Raw genomic sequence first — 24,755 nt, 5'->3', positions numbered from 1 at the left:
GCAGAGGGAATGGCAGTAACGAAGGGGGATCCCAAAGGGATCCTGAAATGACGGTGATGCTCGGAAAGCCTTCCAGCAGGCTCAGGTGCCGTGACTGCTCCAGGAGGGGGTGAATGGGAGGCACAACGCTGAGCGGGGCCTGTCACGCAGCTGGGCTCCCAGGGCTGCCTCTTTGATGAAAAAATGGGACAATAAATAAAAAAAACCCTAGAGCAGTAGCTGGAGAGCCAGAGACCAGCCAGCCAACGTGGCCTTTCCACATCTCTCCCACAGCAACAATGTGAAGGAACCTGGCAGGGGATTTGGATAGGGGAAGCCCCGCATCTAGAGAGAGCCCAGGACACATGCTTTTCCTCCCATTATTGTGATAGATGTGCAAATGTCTTCCGGCTGAGCAAGACTTAACCCAGCTGCTCCTACTTGGGCCAGAAGGAGCTGTTCCCTCAGCTGCTTGTTGCCCACGGAGTACTTCAGCTCCCCGTGGTGAGGTTGGGGCACCGTGCAGCACCGTGCATGTGAGTCACAGCAAGTCTAGCCACAGCAGCCATGTTCAGCTGGAGCTAGGCTGCGGCGGCCCATGTAACTGTGTGTGTCTTTGCAAGAGCACAGTGTCCCAGGGAGTTAAACGAGCCAGGTGTGGGGTCGCCCCCAAATGAGGGTAATCCTAGACAATACAAGCCATGTGGCAATCCCACACCGTGTCCCACAACCAGTTGGCATCTGTATCACAAATGCTAGGCTTCAGTGGAACCTGGATTTGGCCCTGATGGCAAAGTTTTAAAGGGTAAAGCAGAAATGCAGTGGCAGTACTCACAAAAACACCCAGCCACTGCGCCTGCAGAATCCCAGTATTTGGGCATGCAGGTCGAGTAACTGTTCATGGAAACTAGGTGCTAAGATATAGTTCAGGGGACCCAGACATGTAATTAGGCTCCTGGTTAGTGTACCTCTTCAGGGCATATTGATGTCACTCAGATCCACCCCTGCCAGAAGATTTTCTCCATCATGCCAGTTTGGTTGTGGTCAATGGTTATTTATTTGGAATTGAACCTAGTCAGGTTTGCTTTTTAATTCTTTTCCCAGGACTCCATTGTGCAGCTTGCACCAAGCCTCTAGCAAGGGGGGATTCATAGCCACCTCCAGCCCCCAGCAAGCACCAGCAAGCCACTTAGGACTCTCCAGCATGCACTTACCTGCTCACTCCCCAGCATGCACTCCCCTGTTCCCCTTGTGGGACACAGCATACTCTGCCACCTTGCAGCCAGTCATCTCTCTTGGCTGAGGCATTGTGGGGCTTGTGGGCATGAACTTCAATTCCACCCCCTCCAGTCCCCTTTGGGGTGCTGTGCGCCCCCAGGGAAGTGGGGAGGGATCAGCGTCTGCCCCCTCATTAGTGCAGAGAACGGAATTCTGCCTGGCCATTGTTTGGGCCATGCACCCTCCCCTCCCACTGCATATTCCTGTAAGAACCCAGTGGGCTCTCCTGGCCCTGAGTGAATGCAAGCTGCTGAAAAGGTGCTGAACTGAGAGCTCTACCCACCTCGTCTGGACTAGGAAATGTGTAAGCAGTTTTGCCCAGACATATTTCCACCAGTGCTACCCAAAGGGGTAGCTGCAGCATAGAGAGGGTGGATTACTGTGGATTACTGCACACGTTGCATCAGTCTGGTTAGTCTGCTCTGAAAGGATGGTGTCACCCTCAGTTATGATGTTATCTATGTCTGAAGGGGAGGCTTCCTCTGTAATATTTTCTAATTGGTTTGTAGCCTTGCGACCCTCATCGAACAGATCAATAGCTCTAGATCTAGCCATCCATCCTTCTCTGGGTATTTTTTCATCTGTCTATCATCAGTTTAATATTAGGAAGATACAGGTGAGCTGGAAAAGCGTGTGGATAGAGCTCATGGGGTCCCTGTTTCCTCCATGGGATACAGCATCTATCAAACATAGTACATGATTGGCATGCGGGGCCTGTTTCCTCTGTGATACAGTTTCTCTTGCATGCTGTAGGGTAACTTATCAGTGCCATCCCCTGTGGCATGGACTCTGGGATGGTGCACTCTCCTTCAGATGTGATAAGGTACTTGTTATGTGTGTTGCACTCTGCTAGTGGCTCCTAGAGAGCACGCTCCGTTCTCGAAGTCTCCCCTCCCTGTGCTTTGGAGCTGCAGCCCATTAATACATCAGTGTCACCTCTTCTCCTGAAGAGAACTCTGACCTCTGAATATTGGATGTCTGCCTGGCTCTTTCACGTCTGTCCAGCAATCACGCACATCACTCAGCAGAGATTGGCACTGGGCTAGGAGAGGAAGGGAAGATACTGACAAAGGGAGCGAGAAAGATGTATGGGAAAGAGGAGGAGGAGAGAAAAATCAAAATGGAGAAAGTAAAGGAGGAGATGGGGCGGGGGGAACAGAAAGAGAAAGAGGAGGAGTGAGAGGGAAAGAGAGCCAGAAAGGGGGAGAGTCCATGAGAAGCACTAAACATTAGGTGGACTGTAGTGCTTTGTAAAAGATAAGGGGGGTTATCTGGAAATGCAGATTCATGGCATGGCACAGAAATGTCCGGCTTTGAGTTGGAGGGAAAGGAAGCACACAGGAGCAGCCAGGGAACCTGGGAAAGAACTGGACCCAGAGGCAAAGGAATATTTGCTCTTCCACTTCCCAGAAAGCTCTCCGTAGCTCACCAGTGCTGCCAGCTAGATGGCTGGTTTATAAAACAAGTAGGGAAATAGCATGCTGATTCAGAAGATTAATACCTTAGGTTTTAACCCCCAGATCCTTCCATTCCAGCCTGGATCAGATCACAAAAGCCATGAGATTTATATTCTCTCATTGTGGTCTGTACTGATCATTTGCCCTCTAATGTGGTACTTGACTTTAAAGGCAGTGTAGATAGGTTTGTGGGGGGGAGGGAGGGGGAGGAAGTTACCCCAGGTATCCAGGGTAAGCAGATGAAGGAGAGAAAAATAATTAGAGCAATTATTTGGAGAGAGGAAAATGGTTTTGGGATTAGCAGTACACTAGATTAGGAATCAAGACTATTTGTATTCTCCATGTAAACAGAAAGCAATGGTGTGCCAGGACTCCATCATCAGTGTTACGGTAACTTGGGCTACCATAATCTCCTTGCTTCCTAAATATGGCACCATTGCACGTAAATTGACCACGCATATAAGCTTCAGGAGAAAGAACCAATTTTCACAAACCCATCTTGTATCCTGATAAGGGCAGCTGAATTGCAGGATGCAAAAAATCCGGAATTGAGAACAAGATGGAATGAGCCAAACCCTGCCTCCTCCAGCCCCATCAGCGTGTCACAAGACGATGAGAGGAGGTTGCTCACACACAGGGTCACGAGATCACAACGCTCATTCCAGGCTGCTCTGAAGCTGAAGCAGGATAGTTGGGAATGGCAAGCAGCCGCTCTGTATAGGCATTGTGTAGTTACTATGCCTACCATCTAGGACTATTCTTATAAGGTGACAGAGTCATGGTGGAATGGGCTGAGGGATTTAGTAGCAATTACTTGCACAGTAATCAAGCCCCCCTCCCCCACCCATTTGCCTTGTCTTAATGTTTTCTCATGGAAATTCAAGCTCCATTCACTTGGCTAAGGTTTGGCCTATTTTCAGACACTCAGGGAGGGCTTGCTACACATGCAGGATCATTTCATTATTTTGGGCTTTTAGCTGGATTTAGTGCTAGACTGACAGCCCTAGAGAGCGAAGTCCTCTGCTAATCCCCAGAACAAGTGCAGCATGGGCGATGGCAGCGCAAACTGCTCCTTGCCATCCTGTCAACGTGCCCCAACCCTGACATAGACAGGTCAGCTCCATGGGAAACAAGATCTCAGCCTCCCTGCCTCATTACATAGTCAGCCTCTCTGCTAAGCCATAGGACTATTAATGTCCCCTTCTGACTGTGGTTTTCAAGACATGCTTCCTTGCCTACTTAGAACTTCAATGAAGGCCCCCAATTCACTTCATATAGTGAATCTAGAGGTAATGGCTTTCGGTCATTGCTGAGCTAGCCTGACTTTGAACCCCTGGCCTAGAGGTGAAAGTTGTCATCTTCCCTCTGCTTTTTAAAAGAATAAATGAAGGGAAAGTGGCTGCCACTGCCTGCTTCTTTGCAACAAACATTGGCTGAGCCAGTCAGAAATCCCCTACCTGCCTCATGCCCTCACAGATTCCTGGGATATATTTTCTTCATATTTATGTATATATCGATATATATAATTTCCTCTTTTTGGTGGCTAAAAGGCAGTGCTGTATAAGAGAGAGAATTATGATCCAGTAGGCAGGGAGAGTCAGGAGACCTGTCATCTATTCCTAGCTCTGCCACTGACCCACCAGGTGAGCTTGGGGAAGTCACTTCTATCTATGCCTCTGTTTCCCTTTCTACCCGATGTGTATCTTGTCTATTTCGATTGTAAGCTCTGCAAGGACTGTCTTTTACTAATTGTTTGTGCAGCATCCAGCACAATGGGTCCCTGATCATGGTTGGGGCCCTTATTATTACGTAATACGTAATACATGCAAGACATGTAATAATAAGTGTGCCTGGAACAGATTCCCTTCTACAGGTCCAGCTGCTAGAGGTGGTGAGTGAAGCTTGATGTGCCAGCACTCCATCAACACTGTGGTGATGAGAGCCATAGACATGACCATTAATATGACTGATGAATGAATCTGGGATAAACACAAACCCCAGCCTGATCCCCCAACAGTTTTGGGGTCTTCATAGAATTACAGAAATGCAGGCCTGGAAGGGACCTCGGGAAGTCATCAAGTCCATCCCCCTGTGCTGAGCCTGGACAAAATAAATCTAGACCAGCCCTGACAGGTGTTTGTCCAACCTGTTCTTAAAAATCTCCAATGACAGAGATTCCACAACCTCACTTTGGAAGCCTATTTCAGAACTTAACTAACCTTATAATTAGAAAGTTTTCCTAATATCTAACGTAAATCTCCCTAGCTGCCAATTAAGCCCATTACTTCTTGTCCTACCTTCAGTGGACATGGACAACAATTAATCACCATCCTCTTTATAACAGCCCTTAACTTATTTGAAGACTGTTGCCAGGTCCCCCCTCAGTCTTCTTTTTTCAAGACTAAATATGCCCAATTTTGTTTAAACTTATCCCCATAGGTCAGGTTTTCTAAAACTATGATCATTTCTGTTGCTGTCCTCTGGACTCTCTCCAAGTTGTCCACCTCTTTCCCAATGTGTAGCGCCCACAACTGGACACAGTACTCCAGCTGAGGCCTCATGAATGCTGAATAGAACAGGACAATTACCTTCCATGTCCTACAACACTCCTGTTAATATACCCCAGACTGATATTAGCCTTTTTCTCAACTGCTGTCACTTGCTGACTCATTGAGTTTGTGATCTACTCGAACCGCCAGATCCTTTTCAGCAGTACTACCACCTTGCCAGTTATTCCCCATTTTATAGTTGTGCATTTGAGTTTTCCTTCTTAAGTGAAGTACTTTGCACTTGTCTGTATTGAATTTCATCTGTTTGGTTTCAGACCAATTCTCTAATTTATCAAGATTGTTTTGGATTCTAATCCTGTACTCCAAAGTGTTTGCAACCCCTCCCATCTTGGTATCATCTGCAAATTTCACAAGCATACTCTCCACTCCATTATAAAAGTCATTAACGAAAATATTGAATAATGCCAGACCCAGGACTGACCCCAGTCAGACCCCGCTTGATACATCCTTCCAGTTTGACAACGAACCATTCATAACCACTCTTTGAGTATGGACTTTCAACAAGTGCATCACCTTATAGTAATTTCATCTGGATCACATTTCCATAGTTTGTTTATGAGACTGTCATGTGGGACTGTCTGAAAAGCCTTACTAAAATCAAGACATATCACATCTACTGCTTTCCTCCCATTCACTACTCCAGTAACCCTATCCCCGCTCCTCCCCCGCCCTCCCAGTACCTCCTGCACACTGCTGAACAGCTGTTCCGCGGCGTGTAGGAGGCACTGGGAGGGAGGAGTTGATCAGTGGGGCCGGCAGCCCTGGACATGACTTGCAGACCCTCCGGAATACCATCGTGGACCCCAGTTTGAGAACCACTGCCCTAGGCTGAATTTCAACAAGCCCTGCTGACTTGAATACATCTAATTTATCTAAATATTCTTTAACTGATTCTTTCCCTATTTTGGCTTGCATTCCTTCCCCCTTGCTGTTAATATCAGTTATGTTGAGTATCTGGTCACTATTAACCTTTTCAGTGAAGGCTGAATCAAAACAGGCATTAAATACCTCATTCTTCTTGATGTCATCAATTATTATCTCTCCTTTCCCACTACACTTACCTTCATCTTTCTCTTGCTTCTAATATATTTAAAGAATCTCTTCTTATTGCCTTTTGTGTCCATTGACAGGTGTAACTCATTTTATGCCTGAGCCTTTCTGATTTTGTCCCTATATGCTTGTGCTGTTCTTTTGATCTCCTCCTCAGCAATTCTTCCATGTTTCTACTTTTCGTAGGATTCCTTTTGGATGTTCAGGTCATTAAAGAGCTCCTGATGGAGCCATATTGGCCTCTTAGTATTCTTCCTATCTTTCCTTCTCATCAGAATAGTTTGCAGTTGTGCCTTTAATCTTGTCTCTTTGAGAAACTGCCAGTTTTCCTGAACTCCTTTATCGCTTAGATTTTCCTCCCATGGGACCCTAGCAGCCAGTTCGACTGATGGGGCCACTGCCATTCAAAAAAATTTAGCCAACTTTGCATGTATACTGTTGTCTCCCTGATCTCAGATGCACGCCACCACACTGTGACTCTGGCATTAAGGAGCAGTGGGCAGAATGTGGAGCAGGGAAGAGGTGGCTGAACTGCAAAAAGTTCTCTCCTTTGAGTGTTGAATCAGTGACAAGTCAAGCCAATTCCTCCCCTTAGAAAGCTCAGTCCAGTGCCCTGTAGCTTTACCCTTCCAAAAAAAGTCACAGTTCCTATAACACACCATGTGGGGAATGAATACCCTGGGTGCAAAAGCTTTGGAGACATGTCAGGCATCTCAGTGGCAGCAGAAGTAAGACAAGGGGCCAGGATGTCTCCCATGGGACAGCCTGACGGTTGTGTGTTTTCTCTCCCAGGACTACACCATCACAATGTATTTCCAGCAGAGTTGGCGGGACAAACGCCTAGCGTACAGTGACCTTCCTCTTAACCTGACCCTGGACAACCGGGTGGCTGACCAGTTGTGGCTTCCTGACACCTATTTCCTGAATGACAAGAAGTCCTTCCTGCATGGGGTGACAGTGAAGAATCGCATGATTCGGCTCCATCCAGATGGGACCGTGCTGTATGGCTTGAGGTAAGTGTGGGAGGAGTTTTCATTGCTTGTATGTTCATGAATGACATTGCTGTCCCATCATCCAACTCTCTGGCCATACACAGAGCAGCCCTCAAAATCCATCTTTAAAGAAAGCACAGCCAGGCCAAGAAAGATTTGCTCAAAAGTTGCTCACTTCTAAGTGGTCTAATATCACATTCCACCCCCAGAAGTGGTTGCATTTCAGTGGTGGGCAAAATGATCCCTGAACTGGGGTAGACTAGTATTGGGGCAGAGGAGTAATTGAGGTTGCATACTGTTTCAGGTTGCTATAGTTCAAGTTGCATGTTTCCATTTCAAATGCCCCTTTCAAAAGTGCCTAGTGTGGCCTAGAAGATAGACCAGTGGGATGGGACTCAGGAGAGCAGGGTCCTATTCCCAGCTCTGCCGTTGGCCTGATGGGTGACCAGGGGCAAGTCATTTCCCTGCCCCGTGCCTCAGTTTCCCCATCTGTCAAATGGGGATAATGATACCCACCTCCTCTGCAAAGTTCTTTGAGCTCTACTGATAAAAAGTATGATCTAACAGCTTAATGCTTTAATAATACATTAACGATAACGTTCTGCAAGTTTGGGTAATAGAGATGAAATTTTCCAGGTCTGCTCTCTGCCCAAGGGTGAAAATTTTGTGGAAAGTTTGAGGCAAATCAGATCAGCTGTTTCTTAATATGAGACAGTATAAATATGTACTTTCCACAGTATAAAATAAATAATTTCTTGCAGCTTTTTCTTTTCTGTCTGGCACTGGTGCCAGAATGGTTGGGGATAGAAAGTTTGATATTTAGCAGGGAAATAGTGCCCAAGTTTACACCAAGCTCTTAGACCTGCCTCCAACAGTCACAGATAAATAAGAGAGCCACACTGTGCTTACTTCCCAGCCCAGCAAAGGGGAAGGAGACATCTCCATTTGGAATGGACTGCACTGATCTTGACCATACACAGCACCAGCCCCTTTGATGCTGCATGTTTTGGGGGAATTTCCATCTCGTACATCCTGTAATGATTCCTTCCTACTTAACTGCTGGGGCTGCAGCTAGAAAGTGCTCAGAATTACCCTGGACAGGCCATCTTCAGGGGTGAGACAAGGGGCCTGGTATTTGGGCTAAGGAGGAAGAGGATGACTAAGGTATTTGCCCCTGTTACCTACAGGCTCCCGTTAAGATCTGTGTTTAAATAAAACACTGGCTGTTTGGTTGCCTGGAGGCTGCTCCCTTGATATGGCAGAGCACAATGAAACCCACCACAAAAATCATGAGAGGTTCAGAGTCCTCAAGTCCTGTTGCATTCAGTGGGAGTTCCCGATGTTCATCGCAGGTCAGAAGTCTTGCATGGAGTAGCACCTCTTAATGTGATGCAAGTGCAGTCTTCTGAGGGATACTGTAAAAAGTCCATCCATCATGTGCATAGAGGTTTGAGGCAACTTTTTCTTCGGGGGCCTTTCATTTTGCACCTGCATTTTTGCTGACACCAATAGCGGCAAGGTGCAATTTTGCAGCCACAAATAATTTCTAGCACATTCAGTAGCATGTAGATACCTGACCGCCAGGTGCAATTGGGTAGCTAAATACTGAAGCTGCATCTGATGAAGTGAGCTGTAGCTCACGAAAGCTTATGCTCAAATAAATTTGTTAGTCTCTAAGGTGCCACAAGTACTCCTTTTCTTTTTGTGAATACTGAAGTGTTATGCTTGCAATTATTTAGATCCACAAAACTGCACCCTCAGTTATATGCATCTGCAAAAACATGGGAGCAAAATCTCAGGGTTCTTCTGAACATCAGGTCCTTTCTGTATTTTGGTGCCAGATCTGTTGGGTTCTGTGGCATGTGGGGGTTTTGCTGAAAGGGCAGTCTTTCAAACAGAGCTTCCAGAGTGCAGAAAATTGACACACAGTGCTAACCAAGGTGATTTTGTTTCTGTCTTGTGTTTTTCATAGTTTTCTTGCCCTTTTTTACTAGGTACCGTAGCTATGTTTGTTTCTTCACGTGCCACCTTCCTTCCAGTCCCAGCCTTTCCTTCAAGTTGATCTTGCAGTGAAGTTATTCCCTCTTGCTGTGGCATCTCAGTCATTTTCTTTGCAACAGACTGTGATGTCGGAAATGCAGAGGCATTCAGAAAGTTACCAACCAAGGGCTTTAAGCACACACTTAAGTGCTTTGCTGTACCAGGGCCAGAAGCTCAGCATCTTGCAGGATAGAGCCCCCAGGGTCCAGTTAGGCCCCACTGAAGTCAATGGGAGCTTTGCTGTTAATGTCAATGAGAACAAGATCGAACTCTGAATAATTTGTTTTCATGGACAAATGAGGCCTTTTTCTTCTTCCCCTTTGCTCTATTGTGACAGTCCCTCTGCTGGGGAGAAGCACATATGCTTGTTTTTGATAGAATTAGCAGATAAGTGGACGAAAGGAATGCAGCAGATGTAATATTGCTTTGTCTTGGGGATGTGTTTGATTCGCAACGTCTGATGAAAGCTTATTCCACAACTAATTCGTATTGGCTTGGACTGAGAGCTAGTTGGAGGGCCATAAACAAATGGGACCTCTAATCTGTAATGCCAGGAATCCCGGAGGAGTCATACACCAGGGCAGGAAATAACCAGACCTGATTCAATTTAGAGGAAAAAATGCAAATATGTAGGGAAGGTAACCCAAAGCTCCAGGGCAAGGAGTCTGGGAAGTTGTGGTGTGGGAAGAGACATGGGGGTGACATCTCTAATGCCCCATGGTCCCATGAAAAAGGAAAAAGCCAAAATAGCTTGGCTGGAACCTGGGGCAAATGTTCTGCAAATGTCAGACCCTTTATGAGCTACTGTGAAAAAGGTCCTTGCTCTTGGGGTTCAAGAGCCATTGGGTAAACTTTGGTTCTCCCAATGAAAAAGGGAGAGATGCCAGGAAGATATCATAAGCAAAACAGAAGTTTAATCAAGCCACAAGTGCTGAATAAGCAACTGCATCTTCTTGCTGGGCATTGTGAAGGCCAGTACTATATAAGCTACTTTCCACCATACACAGTAGCTCTCACAATGCTCCTTAGTCCCTACATTTGACCTTGGGCTATTCCAGTCCCAGTCCCAGGTACCGCACAGTGCTGTCAGTGTACTTCAGTCTAGATCTGTTGCACCCCCAGGATTTAAAACTTGCCTTCTCCCCCACAATTTTGCAACTCACCTCAATCCTGATCTGCATCACCCCCTTGCTATTCCATTTCCAGACCTGGGCAATGTCCCTCAATCCTGAGAAGTGGTTGCCAATCATGTGGCGACTTTGTAATGGAACAAAGAGGCTGAGTAGAAAACAAACTCTTTCAGCTTTGTGGCTGGAGACGTTTGAGGCTGTGCATTCCAGCCATGAATAGCAGCTTGTGTTAACTTGCTGCACCACCATAGTAAGGGAAGAATAGGGATTCACCAGGGATTTGTAAACCACTCAGGGCCTTCAGAAGTTGTGTTCACTGCCAGGCAAAAAGCAACATTTGCCAGCATATTTTTCTGAGAGAGTTTGAAAGGTTAAAGGTTTGAGATTTTTCTCATTGAGCAATTAATAATTTTGCCTCTATAAGTCCCGTTAAAGTCAGTAGGAGTCCAAATGGGCATGTCTTCACCGCAACAGGAAGTGAGTTTGCCAGCCTGGACAGACAGAGTCATGCTAGCGGGGCTCGGGCTAGTGTGCTAAAAACAGCAGTGTGGACATTGTGGCTCAGGCAGCAGCTGAGAAGTTGCTGTCAAGAGGTAACGAGACAAAACATGATTTTTTTTCTTGATATCAACTGTGTGTGTTTTAGGGTTTGTACCAGTACTTACCTACTTCATACACTGAAATAAATGAGCAAACCAAGAGCTGGCTCCATCTCCACTCACTTGCAGGAACTGGCAATTGTATGCTGTGTTCCTCTCTCTCATTCACAACCATGGACGGACTTTCTGAAGATAAGGCAGAGTTCATAGTGTCACAGTGTCAGGCTTTGCAGTGATGAGGAACACTGAGGAGGAGAGGTACCTCTTCTACTTGGGAAGACCTCAAAGGAAGAAAATTCCCTCCTGTGCTCACGCGTGTGCAAACACACACACACCACATTAAGAATCTGCTCCTGCTTCTTTTGAAGGCAATGGAAGTTCTGATGAAGTGCTTGCTGCTTTACTGTGCCAGCTGATGAGTTGTTCTTCCCCTGCCCCCTTTGATGAAGGGACTGAGGGCAAATGGATGGTGAGAGGCCAAAAAGGGCTTGAATGAACTGAATGGAGAAGTTTGACAGAGGGAGCTGCTTTCATCAAGGGAGGAGCACAAGGCACAGGGATAACAAGTGAGACAGACAACTGGGAAAAAGCAGGGTGAAGGGAAATCCAAATCCAAAAGCAGGTCCAGCCAGGGCCGTTGTCAGGACCAGGTGCTCAAGAATGCTGGAACTGATCTACAGGCTTCGCAGCATGGGCAGAGACTTGAATATGGCAGGTTTTTAATAGCAGCTCTGAGCTCTTTCCCTCCTTGTCTGTGATCTTATGTAATCACTCTACATAAGACAGAAGAAGCCATTAATAAACAAACAGCATTGAGGAGGATCAGAGAAGGAAACAAAATGGCTGGTATTGTGTCTGTCTGAGCTGGAACACTTAGGCAGGGGGAAAAGACAGATTCTCTTGGGAGAGGGGAGCCCCTAGCATGAGACATGTTAAGATTCAGGAGTCCTGCCAGAGCTACGGTGAGGTGAGGCAGGATAAAGCCCCCTGGTCCCTCTCAACTCATGATGATAAGCGGAAGTATTAGGAGGTTAAATTGACTCTTCACACCCCTTCACATACACACAGCCTAATAACTCTCTGCCTACATCAGCGATGGGAAAACCCCAACGGTTCCATCTGATGTGTCCCAGTAGTTAAGATGCTTTTCACAACTGTGTCCAGACCTCTGATCAGGCTGCACATCTCATGAGAACAGTGTCCCCTTTACCATTGCCAGGAATAGTTTGACAAGTTTCTCTGAATTCAGTGGGAGATCAGGGTGCCTGGCAGTTCATAGTGAGAGAACAGCCTCCTGCTGCTGCTGCCCAGACGTGACAATGAGAAGATTATGTTAAGTGGGTATTCCTGTAAGGTTTGGTTCACGCTCCAGTTGCAGCTTGGGATCCATTCATCTTGGAACAAATCGAGAGCCAACTTAGAACTTCGCAGCTGTTTCATCCTGGCATTTCACAACTACTCAGAGCTTCATGGTGGCAACTGCCAAGGCACATGCCACTACTACTTGTGCTGAAGGAGAATCTCCATTAGCTGCTAGCATTATGGTGTCTATGACACACAGTCAGCTCTGTTTCCGTCCCCTAGAGGGCAGTGGGGACACATGCATCAGCCACAGATTTTTATCCAACTTGCTTTGTGTATCCCTGGGCTAGATTCCTCCTTTAAAAAGATTTCCACAGTTGTCCTAGCCTCCATCTCCCACCAAATGAAAGCTGTCTTGTTCACCAGCAATGCAGAGAAATAGCATCTCTGTGTGACTTCTTCTGCCTGTCCGAGCTGAGCAGAAATGAGTCACATGGAAGGGCAGAATCCTCTTGGGGAGGGATGTGGGGGGAGGAGATTGTGATTTCAAGGAAAGTGGGGGTGGGGCTAGAGTAGTAGGGGTGATTGTGTCTAAGCCGCAGAAGGCTAGCCAGCATTTGTGGTCAGTGGCAGGCCATGAAATCAGGCCATTGCACTGAATACCGCATGCAAGAGGCTGGTGAGTCTATCCCTCTGATGGGTACCATCTCTACGAATTCCCATCAAAGCAGGCAAAATTTCACACCACACAAATTTTGAATTAAAAAATAAATAAATTATATAATCTGGCGGTATTCCAATGTCTAATTCTAATGTCAAAGAGAATGTGACATCCTTCCCTTTTGTCCCCGCCGCCCGCCATTCTCTCCCTTTCTCTTTTGTCTTTCCCCCTGGAGGCAGTGCGCTCTGTCGGTAACTGTTTACCATGGCATAGTTTGTTCTCTGTCTCTTCACCTCCCTTCTCACAGGGGGAGACTCCACTCCTCCTCTGCTTTCTGTCTTTTAACCTCTCATTCTTCTCCTGCCATCCCTTTCCTGTCTCCTTCCCCTCACTATCTCTCTGGATCCCCATCGGTTTCTGTCTTCTCTCCCCCATTTGCCTCCTGTGCTTTACCACCTGCTCTGTTATCTCACCTTTCCTCCATCCTCCCCTGTCATTCCTCGCTCTCTCATCTCTCCTGCCCCTCTTCCCATTGTCCAACAGTCCATATTATATAATGAACAGATCTATCTATCCTCCCATGTGGATTTGTTACATGTGCCCAATGGATATATCATTTTAATAGTCATCATAGTGCATGTGATAGATGCTGGACTGACCACCTTGGAGACTAATAGGCTTTATGCACAGAGCAGGTACAGCATGGTCAGGGGCAGAGCAAACCCTTCACTGACGTGCCCCAGCATTGCTCTGGACCATCTTGGCAGCTCTGGTTTTTGTGATGTAGGCACCGGTGAGACTGAGTCCTACCAGCTCCTGTCGCGTAGGCCACCGACAAGCTGGTTGATAGTCATGGCTTTCAGTCACTGCCAAATGAGCCATGTCAGACCTACAGTTCCTTGAATGTGCCACACAATAGAGCAGGCAAAATGGAAGGTTTAGCCAAATGGGCTACCTATGTAACCACCTAGGCAGAGACCATGGGCTGCCACAGCATTGGATCAGGCCCTAACAGCATAAACACACTTCCAGGGGTGGAGTTCAACCACATGCCTGCATTGTCTTTGGGCAGCAGAGGGCGTATGGCCAGTCTTATCCGTGCCATGTCTGAGGCATGAAGGCAGCTGGTGTAGACGCTTACCTTTCTCCGTGCCATTACTGACTTTAATCCAGGAGAGGAGTAAGGCAGAATTCTTGGAGTCCAGGTGATACAGATAGAGGGGATCCCAGCACATGAATGTTGAAAAAGCAGCAGGCTCACCACCAACTTCTGGGGCAGGTTCATCCCTCCATGCCCCTGTTCGATCCCGTGGGTAACATCACAACATGCAAAGGGAGGAGGGCATGTAATCAGGCATGCATGGCACATGCTGCTGGCCAGCCAGTGGACTGTAGTTTAATTTGGAGGGGAAGGGGGCAATTTATCTGATTCTTTGGGGCCAATATAATCTCAATCCTGTTCATTGCACAAGAATGATCATCCCTAACTGGTGGTTGTATTTGCTCCAAAATGCATGGAGCCATATCCTGCTCTTAGTTACGCCACTGTAAATTGTAGTAAACCCACTGAAAGCCAGATTTACACCTAGAATGGAATTGGCCTTTGGAGTGTTGCATCCATAGCATGCCGTGTCGTGCTCTGGATCTGAAGCCAGCACTGCAGGTGATGGCAGAGTCCTGCTGGGAGGCCAGAGGGTCACTTGAAAATCAGGGCAGCCCTCCCCTAATTGTCCTTGGTTCGGCAAAGTTAGGACAGAGGCTCTGGGAAGGTTTTAGCCCACAGGGTCCCACAAATGGGGTGGAAAATGTTCATTTAATACATTTTTGCATCTTGCACTTTAGGGAAAATCAGAGAATGCATTTGTAGATGCTATTTCCCACAGGTGTGGCATAATATATACAGTATATGCCGTGTGCGGTATAGTGGATGAGTCATGCACATTTGCAACTCATCGGTCCTGGCGCACGCCTGCATTTGCTGCTGTGCCGACTCCGAGGTCTGTCTCGAGTAGGGATGGATGCCCCATGGAAACCTCATCTCTGCCCCTCTGAGATGTTTCCTGACCACAGCGAGACTGCTGAGAAGAGACGGGACAGGCACTGCCTTTCCAGCTTTCCAGTTGGAGGTGCAAAGTTTGACAGCTGCTAAAGCAATAAATGAAATACACAGTCATTTGTGATCAGTTTTAGGCAGCTCATTTTCCCCCTCTGCTGTGTCCAGCATTCAGATTAACAGGTTAATTTTCCCTTCCCACCCTGGCCCTTTCCTCTGACAAAGGGCAGTTGCAATGTTGTATCTAGACCCCGTGAGGATATATATAAATTCCCTCAGTCTCTCCAGATCTATTTATAGCATGGCAGGCAGTGGCAAAGGCTCTCCTCAAGGCTTCATCTCCTACAAACAGTCTTCACAGACAGCAGAGAGATAAATTTAGCACGCAAGATTTCTTAAAGAGACAGCTGCTCAGTGATGCGCTCTCTCGCTCTGAGTGCATCTCTGGCTCAGCTGAGTGCTCTCCATTTCTTTTTTCTGTCCCCCCGCCTTTATCTCTATATACCCCCCCACCCACACCCTGGCTTTCTATCTCTTCCTTCCTTATTGATTCTTTTGCTTGATCTGAGTCTCATTCTCTCTGGCTCTCTATCTCCTCATTCTTTATCACCCTTTTTTTCTCTCCCTTCCTCTCTCCACCTCCCAGGCCACAGGGCTCAGAAGATAACAAAGCTTCCCTGTTAACAGTTCACTGGTTATGCCTGCATCCTAAAATATGTGTTGCTTGATTAATGCCTTCCAGATGGTTAATTGAAAGGGGTGCTGGGGGACCAACCCTTCCCCCTCACCTCCAGCTACACACACACACACACACACACTGCACAGAAAGAAGATTGCATTCAAAGGAGATTGGGCAGTCAGGTGAGGGGGAGCAAAGCCGGCATGTCTGAGGGGCAGCGCACTCTGAGGACAGTGCTGTGTTGCCAGGCTGGTTAACTAGACACTGATTTGCTCTGTCCCCCCTCAGCTGCCCCCCTGCCATCCGAAGTGCAAGAAGGCCACATGCAAAAAGAGTGCAGCAGAGAGAACACCTCCCCCCATCTTTCTTTCACCTGCTGCTCCCCCTCTCACACATGTGACACACACAGTCCGACTCCCCACAAACATAAAGGCACATATCTTCACATTCACCCTCCCCGACGCACACAGCACATCGCGTACAAACGTGCACAGCCCCATCCACACACTCTCACACCCCCACATCGGAGCTGTGTGAGATACTGTGTGCGAACACACACATGCATATCTTTCGCAACGCAACCCGTTTGTGCTATGCCCCATACGTTAACATCATTGAGAGTTGATAGACAAGGGGACATTCAATTCATTAGAAAGGGAGGTTCAAAGAAGTGGGATTTGGATAATCAGATTCAGTGATAGAAAGATTAGATGGAAGGGTACGGGTGGTGATAGACAAATGTCATGGTGACTGGGAGAGGCTGGCTGGCTGGCTGGCTGAATAGACAGATAATCAGATAAATTATTCTTCCTTATGCCCCAATGCAGAGCAATTTAATCAACACACGTTTTCTCTTTTATAGGCATGGTTGTCCTCGCTCTCTCTCTTTCACAGACAGAAATGTCTCTCTTCCTCCCTCATTTCAAAATCCCTGCCCCTCTCAGTGTCTTTGTCTCTCTCTCATGTATATACAGAGGGAACACAGCCCCCCCGCGCCTCCCCCTTCTTTAATAAAGAGGCAGCCTGGATGACGTGAGTCACGAAAGACTTAAGCCATGCAGTTGAGGGTGAGCTTCATTCAGTTCCCCCTCCCCACATACTTCCCTCCCCACCATGGCGCTCCCTGGTTACCATAGAAACAGCGGCTCCTCATGCTGCCTGACTTTCATGTCTTCCTTTAATATTTTTTTTCCTTTTCAGAATCACCACCACAGCTGCTTGCATGATGGATCTGAGGAGATACCCTCTGGACCAGCAGAACTGCACGCTAGAAATTGAGAGCTGTGCGTATGCCTCGTGCCTTCCCCTGCCTCCCCTAGGACTAGCATTGCACATGTCATAAGAGGAGGGAAAGCAGGGGGTCCCTGCATGTTATTTCCCCTTCCAGTCTGTATTGTTTTCCACTGATTGCTGCTGGGGATCTGCCTTCTTCTCTCTCTCTCCCCACTGGTGCAGTGCATGCACTCTCCCCCTGACTGAGTGCTGTGACTTCCACACTCATTTGTCTCTATTGTGGCTTGGTTGGGGCATATGGAGGAGTCTGGCCTGGCCTCTCGGTCTCCCTTTTGAAGGGTGGGAGCCACTCAGGTGAACCTCCAGCAATGGAGAGTCAGGAAAGAGGATACCAGGGCACCAGCATCGGGGTGAGATTGAAAATCTTACTCACTGTGGCAAGGGTTTTAGAAGCTGCCATTAGCACCAGCAGCATTTTCTGGCCTACTGAATATTTGCAGGAGGGGAAAGATGAAAATGCAGTATCCTACAGGACCGGCCCAAAGCCACAGATCTCACAAGAGTGAAGATGAAGTGTCTGGAGTTTTTCCTTTTTCATAAGGAATGTCCCCACTATGTCCACAGTCTGCAATGTCCATGTTGCCGTCATAATGCTTCCTGCGCCGGGCAGCCTAAATTCCAGCAATAGTTTTGATTTGGTTAGGGCAAACTGCAAATTGCAGCCCTTAGCATGGTGCATAATGGAATGTAAATTAAGTCCTGATGGAGGCAGTAATGACATGTCGTAGCTGGTGTCTCTTAGTATATTGAGCATAGTTTAAAGTAGAACCAAGGAAACAGAAGGCAGAGAATTGACCACAGTTCCCCATCTTGTGATTGTGGTTTTAGTGGGATACGCTCAAGCTAACTTGTTAGCATCAGAGTTATGTTTCCTTGCCGTATGGAAAAGACCAATGCAGACGAGGATTTATTTCTTTAATTCTTTTGTCTTTTACGTATTTGCCGCGTCGGAAACTAGCACAGCTCCGTTTTGTTTCCTTTCTCATTTGTGCGCCAGCGTTGCCAATGATGCCAGCAGCACAGCTTTGGAATAGAAGCATTGGTTATATATATATAACTATATTTTGCTGTGGTCCTACCTAAATGTGTTTTAATCAAAACCCACCAAAACCCTTTCACAGTGACAGGGTTATGGATTTATGAAACAGCAGTGGACAGTTAGAATCCAGAAGACGTTCTCCTCCTGCACACCAGCTTATGGCAATTGCAAGATAGATCAAATTTGGGACACGAATAGTGTGATGATGTTTGTGTGAATCCAACAGTGAGCCAGTTCTCGGATACAAGGGATTAAGGAGGCTTGGACTAATTGCATGGAGCAGCGGTGTGAGGGGACATCTCTGCAGTGTATTGCTCTGATGATTCTATTGGGCATGGGGGCCAGATCGATAGTTCTGCCCTGAATCCCATCAGCAACTGTAGCCCCCTTAGCTCCTCTCTTCTGCTCCAAACAATGAGGGCTATGATAGTATAGGCCGGTTGCAGAGTCATGAGGTTTAAAGCCAGAAGAGAACCCTAGATCATGTAGTCTGACCTCTGGCATATCACAGACCACTGAACACCACCAACCATCTCCACGCCAAATAACAACCAGAATTAGGCCAAAGCATTACAGCCCTGAGGGGACTAAAGTGTTGTGTACCACAGGCAGAGAAGGGAGGGACCGAGGTGCACCAATGCCTGAGGCCTCTGCAATGGCAGGGAATTGAGTAAGGGCTTGTCTAGATGAATAGTTAGTCTGTGGCAGGCTGGGATGGAAATCTACCCCGCAGTAGCCTACAATGTGCTAACTGTCCATGGGGATCCTGATGCCGTGCACTAGAAGTTCCCTAATACGCACTGACCTATCCCCCTTTGAAATGGGAGTAGATCAAAATCCACTATGGAACTTTCAGAGCACGGCAGCAGGGACCACACAGACAATTAGTGCATGGTAGATTTTCCCCCAGCTTGCTGCATGCTGTATGTCTAGGCAAGCCCCGAGTGAGGTATACCTAGATGATTAGTACCCAAATGGTGTGGGAAGATCAAGCTGGATGAGGGGAGGGATGTCATATAAGACTCACAGTAGAGTTTGTCATAAAGAGGTGAGGCTACATTTTCATAACCTTGTGAGCTGAGTGCTTGCATCCTGAAAGGTAGCTTCTTCTTCACATGCCCCTCCTGACTGCTGTGCCAATATTCAAGAAGGGCAAGAGGGATGACATTTGTAACTATTAGCCAGTTAGCCTGGCATCAATCCTGGGCAAAGTAATGGAAAAGCTGATCTGGGATTCAACCAATAAAGAATAGGAATATAACTAATACAGTTAACGTGGTTTCATGGAAAATAGTCAAACCAACCTGATTTCATTCTTTGACAGATTACAAGTTTGGTGGTTAGATGTAATATACTTAGACTTTTGTAAGGCATTTGACTCAGTACCACTTGACATTCTGATTAAAAAGAAATAGCACTATACGGTATCCACAGAGCACACGTTAAATAGATAAAAACTGGCTAACTGACAGATCTCAAAAAGTCATTGTCGATGGGTAATCATCACTGAATGAGGGGATTTCTAGTAGAGTTCCTCAGGGATTAGCACTAGGCCCAACACTATTCAACGATTCAATGATCTTCGAGGAAATATAAAATCGCTGCTGATAAAATTTGTGGGTGACACAAAGAGTGTCAGGATGGTAAATAATGATAAGGACAAAGCAATGCAGATCACTTGGTAAACTGTGCCCCTACAAACAACACGTGTATTAATCCCGCCAAATGCATAGATATGCATCTAGGAACAAGAAATGTAGGCCAGACCTACAGAATGGGGGACTGTACCCTGGAGAGCAGTGACTCTGAAAAGGTTTGAAGGGTCATAGTGGGAAAGCAACTGAACACCAGCTCCCAGTGCAATGCTGAGGCAAAAAGGGCTAATGTGATCTTTGGATGTCTGAACACGGGGATAGCGAGTGAATAGGGAAGGGATTTTTACCTATACACGGTGTTGGTGACACTGATATTACAATGCTGTATCCGGGTCTGGTGTCCACAGTTAAAGTGGAGCGGACGCAGAAAAGAGTCACAGAAATGATTCAAGAGTTGGAGAAAATGCCTTACAGAGAGAGACTTAAAGAGCTTGATCTGTTTGGCTTATCAAAAAGAAGATTAAGAGCTGACTTGATTACGGTGTATAAGTATCTTGGTGAGGAGAAAATACTGGCCTCTTTAACCTAATGGAGAAAGGCAGGACAAGAGCCAATGGCTGGAAGGTGAAGCCAGACAAATTCAATTTAGAAATTAAGCCCAATTTTTTAATATCAAGGGGGATTCACCATTGGAAGAAACTCCCAAGGGAAGTAGTGGATTCTCCATTTCTTGATGCCTTCAAATCAAGACTGGCTACCTTTCTGACAGAGATGCTTTAGCCAAACAAACACAAGGTCCTGGGCTCAATACAGGGGTCAAAGGATGGAATTTAATGGCCTGTGATATACAGGAGCTTGGACCAGATGATCTAATGGTCCCTTTTGGCCTTAAACACTATGAGTCTGTGTGGGCTTATGACCTGTCTCTGTCCTTTAGCCGATGGCAGTTTTACCAGTGACTTTAGTGGGAGCAGGAGCATGGTCGCCCTAGGACCTGGATCAGCCACATCTCAAGTGTCGTGCAGATCTTCTCCTCCCAAAAGAGGGAAGAATGGGCTCAGCTGGAGCCTCCAACCCAATGCACAGAAGCAGTGAGCTTTCATGGGCTAGATCCTCAGCTGATGGAATTTAGGTTTGCTCTATTGAAGTCAGTGGAGCTATGCTGTTTTAACCAGCTGTGGATCTGGTCCAATATTTGTGGATGTTTTTTAAAGCAGCTTTGAATAAATGCAATGATGTCTAAGGTTAAGTGTCTCACTGTTTATCTACAGGGCAGGTACGGAGACAGTGCAAGCTTTGCCACCATACTTTGCCTCAACTCTGTTCTGGAAGGACTATGCACCTCTAGGGCCCTATAGGTCTCTATAGTCCATTTAATTCTTGGCCTCTCTGTGGACATTACTGACAATCGGTACCAGCTGTGATTTTGGCTATATGTTGTGGACACCTTCCCACTAAGAACGGCCAGTCCCTTCCACACGAACTAGCAAAATGCCTTGATGCTGCAAGTACCTGCATGCTCTGCAGGGCTGTTGTGCTGCAGTGTGATGGTCATGAACAGAGGCTATTCTCAGATGCAAGTTAGGTTGAACCACTGGGAGGAGTCTTCTGCAATGAGAAATAATAAACCCCTTGCACACTTACTCTCAGGGTGTGAGGTAAAACAGGCCAGAGAATGGGTGTGTGATCATTATGCCAGTGAGACACTTAGCTGCATGCGTCCTTTGTTGGCCTCACTCCTGCTACTGGACAGGAGTAGTTTGGCAGTTGCTCAGCAGTGCTCCCATTAATTGGGCTCCCCTGCACACCCAGTCCTGCCCAGCATTTGTTACCTTGTGATGATACGTGCAGTTTCCCATATGCGTACAGTGCAGGACCAAACCCAAAGGGGGATTTGCATTAGGTAATGATGGACCAGGCTTGCATTTCAACCAGTTATGCTGAAATGAAAGACTTGATAGCTCATTATTATCTTCCAGAGCCATCCAGCCCTCTCTCCCACTAAAGCTCTTCTAAATGGCTGCTTAATGAAGGCATTTGCCTATCAAAGAGGCTCACATTTTGACCTAGGTGAAATTGTTGAGAGTCTGGAGGGGAAAGGACCAAATGTTTTTTGGGGTTTTTTTGTTAGTGCTGCTGTTCATAATCCACCACCTTGTTGCTCTTGTATTTTGTAAACAGATAGGCACCATTTTCATGGGCCACACCAAAAAAGCATTGTGTGATCTCCCCCTGCTGGCATGCAGAAATAGTTCACCAAGGAAAAGATGTGCATATTGCTTGTGAGGGAGGCTTCTGATGTACAAATCCCATCTAAGCAAACCAAGAATTGTGTGGCTGTCTTAGGGGTCAGCTCCCACCTTCACCTTCCACTTCATAGTCTTCATAAGGAGTCTTGGCCATTTGTTTCTTTCTCCAGGTAGCTGTTCTATCAAATTGGGCTAAGGACTGAAGGTTCATCAAGAGGTGGGGAATGGCTGCTATGCCCTGATAAATGGACACCATTTGAGTCCCATGGGAAAAGTCTTCATGGAGATGGAGGTGCTGATTTCCAGGACTTGTTAACTCTGAGTGTACTGTGCTTCCTCACCTCACAGATGGCTACACAGTCGATGACATTGTGTTTTTCTGGCAAGGAAATAACTCGGCCGTCACAGGGATGGAGATGCTGGAGCTGCCCCAGTTCACCATCATTGAGCAGAGACTGGTCACCAGAGAAGTGGTCTTCACCACAGGTGGGGCTCCATGCAAAGGGGTTTGGGGAACATATAAAGGATTCTCTTTGCAAGTCAGTGAAGCTGCTTCTCTAACTTAGATGCGGAAGCACTTGTCTAGGATGTTTGAGGACCTGGGTTCTAATCTTGCAGTGCCACTTTGGAAAATTGGTCTCTCTTCCAATCCTACCAACCCTGCTTTTTCAGATCCATGCCCTCAGACAGCAAGAGGTTAATGGTGCAATTTTTTGCAGATACCCTCAAGATTGCCAGGCCAAAATGCTGACTTCCCTCAAACAGGGCTTCATTGGTAGGTTCCCACCTTTACCACTCTTTCCATGTGATTTCCAAGTGGCTCTTGAAGCTCCAATAAAAATAACAATACGAAGAAAAACATTTCCATAAAAACAAGTGTGCAACCTATGAACGAGAAGCAAACCTGCCTGTGTGTCACGGGGAAAGGAGCTGGTAAGACTGGACATCTGATGGTTTATTTGTTGCCAGCTGGAAAATTTGCTGTGATTGGTGACAGACTTCATTTTATCTAGAATGTGTGCACTGCCGAAAAACAAACCACAAACATTGGCTCTTAAGACCTTCTAAATTACATGAAACCACTGCCAAGATCATCAGTTGTTATTACCGTATTGCCTGGAGGCTCTAACCAAGCTGGGTGCCCCATTGGCTTGGGAACTGGGCAATCACATAGTGAAAGACAGTCTCTGCCCCCAAGAGCCTACAATATCAGACAGACAAAAAGTGGGAGGGGAACAAAGGTACTGAGAGGTGAAGTGACTTGTCCAAGGAGACAAAAGACGATTGCTGAGAGCAGACCCTAGGTCTCTTTCTTCCTAGTCTAGTGCCCTAACCATTAAACTAGACTGCCTGCCCAGTTAAGCTGGTTGCCAGCCTTGAGGGTCCCTTTGTCATAACACATCATCCCTCACTACAAGAAAGATGTGGAAAAATTGGAAAGAATCCAGCGGAGGGCAACAAAAATGATTAGGGGACTGGAACACATGACTTATGAGGAGAGGCTAAGGGAACTGGGATTATTTAGTCTGCAGAAGAGAAGAATGAGGGGGGATTTGATAGCTGCTTTCAACTACCTGAAAGGGGTTCCAAAGAAGATGGATCTAGACTGTTCTCAGGGGTAGCAGATGACAGAACAAGGAGTAATGATCTCAAGTTGCAGTGGGGGAGGTTTAGGTTGGATATTAGGAAAAACTTTTTCACTAGGAGGGTGGTGAAGCACTGGGATGGGTTACTTAGGGAAGTGGTGGAATCTCCTTCCTTAGAGGTTTTCAAGGTCAGGCTTGACAAAGCCCTCGCTGGGATGATTTAGTTGTGGATTGGTCCTGCTGTGAGCAGGGGGTTGGACTAGATGACCTCCTGAGGTCCTTTCCAGCCCTGATATTCTATGATTCTATGATCCCCTTCCTCAGCTGTTAAGATAGCAGTTGAGACAGGGTGACCTCTTGTATTTTCAGCTTCATAGCAAAGGGGAGAGTTACAGAAGGGTGAGTTCTTACCGGAGTCCTCTACAGACTTGCACAGTTAAACTATTTGCATTTGCCCAGTTTGCACACACCTTTATGGTACCTGCATGGGGAAAATAAGATTCACAGTGGCATATGCATTTTACGGAAGAGATTGTGCATGAAACTGGAAGTTTTATCTGAGCAGTGAGGCTGAACAGGAACCTTGTGGTTGGGACAGTCCCGAGTTTTCTCAGCAGCTGCCTAACACACTGCCTTCAGCTATTTAGAAGTAAATTTTCTTCTTATTTTTGTGAGTGAGCACATGGTATCTAGCAGAAGAGATCCTCTGTCTTCTCCAACTGCAACTGCTTATGGGAGAATCTGTTCCCATTTAATGTTCAGAAAGCCTGGGCTCCTAACCACTCAAGGTGGTTAAAGATTCAAGGCAGTGGGCCCAATTGACCAGGCTCCAAAGAGGCTCTTCCTGAAGGTGATAAATTTATGCCATCAATGGAAACGCAGAATAGCGGGATTACCTCCCCTGACCTTCCCCAGCGTTACTTCTAAAAAGGGAGAGATATGAGTGATTCCCAGGTGATTCCCATTCCTGTTCCTGCCCCCTTATCATACCTGCAACCCTGGCCCTTCCGCAAATGACAGCTCCTTTTGGTATCTGATTGACAGGCTCTTATCTCCGCTTATCCCTGAGTTTCCGGATCAAGAGGAACATTGGTTACTTCATCCTCCAGACTTACATGCCTTCCATCCTCATCACCATCCTGTCCTGGGTCTCCTTCTGGATCAATTATGATGCTTCTGCTGCCCGGGTGGCATTGGGTAGGT

General features: G+C 46.7%; 1 protein-coding gene across 2 annotated transcripts in view; it reads left to right on the top strand.

Moving 5' to 3' along the window:
• GABRQ (gamma-aminobutyric acid type A receptor subunit theta) overlaps positions 1–24,755 on the top strand; it is an 88,164-nt gene that overhangs the window by 57,138 nt on the left and 6,271 nt on the right. For both annotated transcript variants that reach the window (XM_048865063.2, XM_048865064.2), the window contains exons 4-7: positions 7,127–7,347; positions 16,991–17,073; positions 22,315–22,452; positions 24,597–24,749. In XM_048865063.2, the coding sequence (XP_048721020.1) occupies positions 7,127–7,347; positions 16,991–17,073; positions 22,315–22,452; positions 24,597–24,749 (595 nt within the window). The remainder of the gene's footprint in view (positions 1–7,126; positions 7,348–16,990; positions 17,074–22,314; positions 22,453–24,596; positions 24,750–24,755) is intronic.

The sequence above is a fragment of the Caretta caretta genome, chromosome 9 (genome assembly GCF_965140235.1).
Source record: "Caretta caretta isolate rCarCar2 chromosome 9, rCarCar1.hap1, whole genome shotgun sequence".
NCBI lineage: Eukaryota > Metazoa > Chordata > Testudines > Cheloniidae > Caretta > Caretta caretta.
The sequence above is the reverse complement of the archived record's forward strand: the minus strand, read 5'-3'. Positions and strand labels throughout refer to the sequence as shown.